The following is a 7,665-nucleotide window of genomic DNA, read 5'->3' as shown; positions in this document are numbered from 1 at the left end:
AGATTTAGCGCTACTTCAAACAAAAGCATAGTGGGAATTTGGGGATAAACGGGATGGATTCTAAATGGCATTAGAAGGATAAACATGGTTTAAAAAAAAAGGATAGAAAAATTATGAGTCAATATCTGTGTATCATATTTGGAATTCTGATGTGGTGCTACAGGTTAAGCTCTGGACTGATAGCTACAAGTTTGGCTGTTCAAACCCACCAGCTGCTCCTTGGAAGCCCTTATAGAAGGTTGCTTTGAGTTGGAACTGACTTGACGGCACTTAACAACAGCAAATACATTTAAAAGATAAAATCATTAAGGCGGTTTACTGCTAGCGTAATGGCTAGATGATGTTTGAATAAGAACAGTTCAGAAACTGAGTCCATTCTTCATATGTCAGAACTCTGTGATCAAGGTGAAATCACACATAGTAGGGTAATGGAGAATTGTTCAACAAATACTGCTGGAATAACTCATTAACATGTGGATACAGATGGCCACCCCACACCTAATGCTAAAGTGAATTCTAGAAAGACTAAAGAAGTGTACAAACCCAAATCACCAAGACAAAACGTCACCATAGAACAATGTAGACTATGTAAGGACTATTTGGAGTCCTGGTGTGGTGCTGTAGGGTAAGCACTGGACTGCTAACTGAAAGATCAGTGGTTAAAACTCATTAGCCACTCCTTGGAAAACCTTGTACAGGGTGGCTATGAGTCGGAACTGACTTGACACTTAACAAGAAAAAACAACTAGCTAGCCTCTGAGTCGGGTGATACTTTCTAAGAATAATGACAAAAATCATAAAGGAAAAAGATGGATTTGGCTATACAAGATTTTAAATTCTTTGTGAGAAATAGCACAACTGATAAAATAGAAAATAATTCAACATAAAAGCTTTAAAAGGGAAAAAGCAAATGATAATTGGGAAACTTTTGAGCAGATTGATAATGGTTTATGTTTTGAATATGAGCAATTTTATAAATCAATAAAATTTACTTCTCAATACCAAGAGAACATGGTTTTAGAACAAGAAACTTGAATGGCTAATATAAATATGAATATTCAGGCTTAATATAATTTAAGAATTATAAATCAGCAGAACAAAGAGATGCCATTTTAGACGTAGTAAATGAGCAGAGGTTTTATTTTCGTGGAAATACCCAGTTTGGTAAAAGATGACAGCGTCACTCTCCTGTAATATGTCAAGGTGGTTTAAGAAAAGGATGACCCCTTGACCCAGCAATTCATCTTCTATGTATAAGGGAGCGAAACCCAAACTATAATCCTGAAGCATTAGAAACAACCTTTATAAATGTTTGAGTAAATGGGATTGAATATTATGAAGTAAAGTAAAGCAACTCTCTGAATTAATCTTTGTGGCAGGGTGGACCTTGTCCTCTTTCCATTCTCTTGAGTCCAGCCCAGTCCCACTTTCTTCATCGTAATGCCTCTGATCAGCAGTTTCCTGAGTTCAGCATCCACATGTCGGTCGGTTTCATTATCATTGTGGTCTGGCATTTGACATTGTTGATCACTCCCTTCCTGAAACCCTTTCTCCATTAGGATCCTTGGCTACCACTTTCTCCTGGCCTTTTGCTTACTCATTAGCTGCTCCTCTGTCTTTTTTCTGAACCTCTAAATTAGTGCTTCTTGGCTTTGACTGCTCACTAGAATCACCTGGAGGCTTTTTTTTTTTTTTTAATTTGAGAAAACCTGGTGCTTAGAGCTCACTATAGACTAATTAAGCAAAATTTTGAATGTAGGTGGCTGTTTTATGACTCCTAGGTATTTCCAATGGTCAATTTGTGTGAAATTGTAAAATAGGAACCTAACTTACTGTGTAAACTTGCCAAAAACTCAATAAAATTTTTTTTAATTTGTGTATTTTTTAGATATGTTATTGGTATCATTTAGACACATGTTCTGTGCTTGATTTTTTTGTAGAAAATACTTGGATTGAAAAGTCAATGTTTTTTCTCTACAGGACAGTCTTAAGGATGTGAAATATGATCAAAAGGTTTTCTCTCATTTGTCACTTGAACTGGCAGATCGCATATTGTCAGCCGTGAAGGAATTTGGGTATAGCCGTTACAAGTTTATGATAAAAATATTATTTATTCAAAAGGCTGGCCAGGCCATACATGTAAGTACCCCACTGACCCAGCCTGTACCACTGTCAGGTAGCTCCTCAGTGAGCTGGCGGTTCTGATGATGCCGAATTGCTTCAGGGCGCAGATGTGACTTTGGAATCAAAGGAGAACATTGTTAAGTATATTTTATGTCATTGTAATTTGTTTGAAAATTTCTCACTTACAAATGGCATTTTTCTATTAAAATGTATTCATTGCATGGGTATCATGTTTCCTGAGCATATGAGTTCCAACAATTTAATATCATTTAATAGGTAATTAATTAACCAGTACTTCTCTTTTCCACCACCCATCTGTCTATGTGTCCTACTGTGGTGGCTTGTGTATTGTCATGATGCTGGAATCTACGCCACTGGCATTTCAAATACCAGCAGAATTACCCATAGTGGACACGTTTCTGTGGAGTTTCCAGATAAAGGCAGACTAGGAAGAAAGAGCTGGCAATCAAATGATGCAGATCCAGTGAAACCAACAGAATAGTGTGTAATATAGGTCTGGAGAGTACTTTGTTCTACAAAGAATTATAAGACATGGCCTGTGAGTCTCTAAAGAGATTCTATTCAAAACAGTGCAATTTTGAGTTTAAGGAAACCATCTAAGGAGGACATTTGAAGGTGCTATGTTCTGGAGTCAGCTGTCCTGGGCCTCAGTTCTGGAGTCCTGGGTCTCCTGGGTTCTGGAGTCAGCTGTCCTGGGCCTCAGTTCTGGAGTCCTGTAGGTTCTGGAACCAGGTCACCTAGGTTCTGGAGCTTGATCAACTAGCTATGGCTTTGGCTTGGTTTCTCTCTTTTTTTTTTTTTAAATGTTTTATTGTGAATTATGTGATAGTTTACATGGGAGAACATTAGTTTTACATTCATTCTATCGTATATAGTCTCATTGCCATGGTTACAATCCCCTCCATGCATCATCAACCAACCAAAGGGTATGCCATGCAATCCCTCCCCCGTACCCCCCAGGTCTTCAGCACACAGTCGCTCTCCCTCTCAGGATCTAAAGTCTCCAGCTGCTCCATCACTCCACGTCATCATCTCTGCCTCCATTTCAGGCATCACTGCTTCTCTGGGTAGGGTCCCGCTCTCTGCTCTTCTCCCTTGATGGTCCCAGGGACCTCCGCTCCTAGACTGCAAAGTTAATCACTCCCCTCCTTACTATAAATTGTTGGCGTGGTCTCTTTATCTACAAAACGGAACGGTGATGGGGAAGCCTAAGTTCTGGAGTTGTGAGGATCAGATGACAGCATCTGCAGTGACCCCCTCCCACACCTTACCCCCGTCACCAGCAAAGAGCCGTCAGTGGGCAACAGAGTTACTTACTGTAGTTGTTGTTGTTGTTGTAAGTGCCGTTGAGTCGGTTCCGACCCATAGCGACCCTGTACAGGGTTTCCGAGGGTGTAAATCTTTACGGGAGTAGAAAGCCTCATCTTTCTCCCATGGAGCGGCTGGTAGTTTCGAACCGCTGACCTTAAGGTTCACAGCCTGATTCGTAGCCACTACGCTACCAGAGCTCCTTACTTACTGTAGTAGAAGATACCAATAGCTCCCTACAACTAGGCTGCATATTGAGCAGTGTGTTGTGTACAAGGCAGCTGGGGAGAAGAGAGAGCAAAGTCACTGGGACAGACTGCCATCTGCATGGGGAGAAGGAGGTGTGGGCAGGTGGACAGACTGGGGCCCCAGTGAGCTAGGTGGAGACATCCAAGTGCTGAGTACAATGGAGAGAGAAGGGAACCACTGCAGGAGACGTGTTAGCCTGAGGGAGGACCCTGTGAGCTACCTAGAGACAGGGAATGGGGGGCCAGTTGGGCAGCTCATCAAAGAAGACATGTAGTGCTAGGCAGGGAATAACTCGTGTGCTTGATGGGTAAGTGTCATCGGTGTAACTTAGCTAGTGGGGACTGGTGGGCTATGGAGTGGGGGTGTATCAGCTGTGAAAACACCACACCCCCAAACTTAGGAGCTTTAAATGGCCCTAACTCTCTTGCTCACCATTCTATGGGTCAGGGTAGCCTAGAGCAGCTGTGTGGTGGTTCTGCCATCTGGGCCCTGCCAGTGTGATGCTGGGGCAGGCTGTGAGCTGGATACCTGCATGCTTCTGCCAGTGATCCTTCAGCCTCCAGCAGGTGAAATGGACTTCTGTGCATCCTGGGTCGGGGCAGCGTCTGCTCAGTGTCACATTGTGTTGGTCAGAGCATGTACAAGCCAGTTCACACAAAAGGTGGGAAATTGAAGCTCATGATGGGAGATGCTGCAAAGGGTCTGCAGCCAGGTTAGACCAGCCGGACATGAAGGTGCAGTCTGAACATGTATGAATGCAAACAACGCAAAGGACTTAGGATTCCCTGTAACAGCCTGCCTGTACCCTAGTCTTAATTTCAGTTAAGGTTTTAACGAACTGTCAACTGAGAAAAATCTCAGGGAAGGAAGACTAATTCCTTGTCATAAAGTATAACAGTTGTTGTTGTTAAGTGCCATCGAGTAGGTTCCGAATCATAACAACCCTACATAGGCTTCCAAGGAGTGGCTGCTGGGTTTGAACCTCCAATCTCGTAGTTCAAACTGACCTTACAGCCCAGTACTTATCTTATAGTTGTTGTTGTAAAGTGCTCTTGAGTCGGTTCTGACTCACAGCAACCCTGTAGAGGGTTTCCGAGGATGGGTTTGAACCCCTGGCATCATGGTTCAAGCTGGCCTTGCAGTCCAGTGCTTATCCTGCAGCAGTGGCCATGGAGCCGATCCCACGTGACCCCACGGGTGCAGAGCAGTGCTGTTGCATAGGCTTTCAAGGCTCAGATCTTTCAGAAGAGGATCACCAGGCCTTCCTTCCACGGCGGAAAACTAGGTTCGAACTGCCAGCCTTTTGGTTGGTTTGAACTGCCAGCCTGTTTGTGTCACCCAGGGACTCCTTAAGCAGAGACAGCACCTTCCTAGCCCCACACCCGGGCTCTGTGCTGGGGTCTCAGTGAGAGACAGCACTCACCCCCCAGACCAGGAAGACTGGTGGAGGAAGCACCTCCCTTAGGTTTTGCCATGGAAGGACAGCTGGATACATTACCTTTCAAATATCGCTAAGATGTTGATGGCCTTTGATTATTATTATTCACATTTATTTAGATTAACAATTGCTTTTAAAACTACAATCTAAAATTGGTCATTTTCAAATTTCTCTTGCAGGTTGCCAGCAGGGGGATCTGGGACGTTGCTTGGGACAGCTGGGTTGCAGCTAAACATGAAACAGAAAGTTACGTAGCCTTGGCCTTGGTATTTGCTCTTTATTGTGAATAGCTGATGACATGCACTTCAAAATGCTTACTTCCAAACTTCTCCAAAATACATGAACTCTATGGATATTGAGCCTCCTGGTAGTTTTGATTATTTACAATTTTATCTCCAAATGGAGCTTCTTGAATCACATTTGTTTTAACAACAAAAAAGCATGGGCTTTTCTGTATACTCTTACACTTTGAACCTCTCCATAATATATGTGATACAGTCTGCCATTTATGAGGCTCAATGGACCTCAGATATGTTGTCGTTAAGTGCCATGGAGTCAGTACTGACTCATAGTGATCCTGTAGAGTTTCCGAGGAGTGTCTTGTGGATTTGAACTGCCAACCGTGTGGTTAATTGTTGTGTTGTTGCTAGGTATCATTGAGTCGGTACCGACCCATAGAGACCTTATGCACAGCAGAACAAAACACTGCCCGATCCTGGGCCAACCTCAAAATTGTTGCCACACTTGAGTCCATCTCGTTGGGGGTCTTCCTCTTATTCTCTGAAACATGATATCCTTTTTCTCCAAAGATGATATCCTTCTCCAGTGACTGGCCCCTCCTGACAACATGTCCGAAGTATGAGAGATGAAGTATGGTCATCTTGGCCTCCAAGGAGCACTCTGGCTGCACTTCTTCCAACACCCATCTGCTGGTTCTCTGGGTCACCCATGGCACTTTCAATATTGTCCTCCAACACCATAACTCAAAAGCCTCAATTCTTCTATGGTCTTCCTTATTCACTGTCCAGCTTTTGCATGCATGTGAGGTTAGTGAAAATACCATGGCTTGGGTCAGGTGCACCTTAGTCCTCAAACTGACATCTTTTCTCTTCAATACTTTAAAAAAGTTCCTGTGCAGCAGATTTGCCCAATGCAATACGTCGTCTGATCTCTTGACTGCTGCTTCCGTGAGTGTTGATAGTTGATCCAAGAAGAATGAAGTCCTTGACAACTTCAATCTCTTCTCCATTGATAAGAGTAATTATTGGTTGAAGCAGTCAAAGAAAAAGAGAGAGATCATAAAGTCTTTACTTCAGGAAGTAAAGACGAAAAGAAAGGTTACCCGAATACAATAAACAGGATTATAATTAATAAATAGATATATATATTTCCACACACACACAGTATGAGAGATGAAATCTGGCCATCTTGTGGTTAGTAGTCCAGTGCTTATTCTAGAGCACCACAGCAGGACTGCAGGTATGTTGTAAGCATCTGTAGTTCTGGTAACAACTCAGACTGCGGTGGGTCCAGAGGCCGCTTTAGGCACGCACGCTCTGCACGCTGCATCTCTGTGCACTTGCGTTCTATAACGCTCCCACCCCACTCACATCCCACAGCCACCCCCTTCCCACTGCCTCGCCCCCTGCATCTGTACTGAGGTTCCTCCACAGAGAGAACTTCACCCAAGCCCCCTAGGCAACCATGTTAGCGGGAGCCTAGGCAAGAGTGCGGCCCCTGACACCGGGCCCTCAGGACTGGTTGCCCAGGAGCCAGGAGGGTCAGTCACAGTAAGTGACACCCACGTGTTTTCTTCAGTCACATCAGAAACCCAAATGCCCTCTAATCTGACTCCCTGTTTCATGGGGGTTTTGACAGTGGTCGCTGTATTCCCAACTCCTCCTCCAGATGTGCATTGCAGTTTCGGGTTCTGTCCTGAGTAACATCCAGACTCTTCCTTAAGGAAGAGACCCACAGTCGCTCTCCCAGGGAGACGCTCTGTTTTCCTTCACTCCCTCAGGCCACAGGGCCTTTGATATTAAACTCCTAGCTCCTTGGAATTTATGCTCCTAGGTGTGTAATACTAATGCTTTCACCTCTACTGGCTGCAATTGCCACTAGCCCCCTGGTTTATTCCTGGCATGACTTGATGACTGGTATTTCTGGAATGCAGTGTTCATTTCCCCCCAATTTCTGCCACTATTCTTGGTGACTCCAATATCCACATAGAAAATTCATCCAATAAGAAGTACTTGCTTTGCACACATTAGTTACCATGGTTTAGTTCAATGACACTAGTCCCCAGTAAGATGAGAAGCTGCATAAGGTACATTTCACAGCTAGCTCTCGAGTCCACTGATGACTCATGTAAATAGATGTGCATTCTGCTCCTCCTTTCAAAGTCTGTCAGTCTGTCAGTACGCGTCTGTTCCTAGCAGACAGCAGAGCCTACAGTGGTGCTCCCTCCTTGTTTCTCAGTGATAGTGTGATGTGATATTTTACAACATGGCTAAGCCAAAGAGGGA

The 7,665-nt window shown here is 43.9% G+C and overlaps 1 protein-coding gene across 1 annotated transcript in view; it reads left to right on the top strand.

Moving 5' to 3' along the window:
* Positions 1 to 5,430, top strand: part of TCTE3 (t-complex-associated-testis-expressed 3) — a 34,124-nt gene extending 28,694 nt beyond the window's left edge. Inside the window, exons 3-4 of the mRNA XM_006876177.1 lie at positions 1,981 to 2,139; positions 5,320 to 5,430. Of these exons, the coding sequence (XP_006876239.1) occupies positions 1,981 to 2,139; positions 5,320 to 5,430 (270 nt within the window). The remainder of the gene's footprint in view (positions 1 to 1,980; positions 2,140 to 5,319) is intronic.
* Positions 5,431 to 7,665: the final 2,235 nt, after the last annotated feature.

This window comes from Chrysochloris asiatica, unplaced genomic scaffold (assembly GCF_000296735.1).
Source record: "Chrysochloris asiatica unplaced genomic scaffold, ChrAsi1.0 scaffold00361, whole genome shotgun sequence".
In the NCBI taxonomy this organism is placed as follows: domain Eukaryota; kingdom Metazoa; phylum Chordata; class Mammalia; order Afrosoricida; family Chrysochloridae; genus Chrysochloris; species Chrysochloris asiatica.
This window is presented reverse-complemented; position numbering and strand designations above follow the sequence as displayed.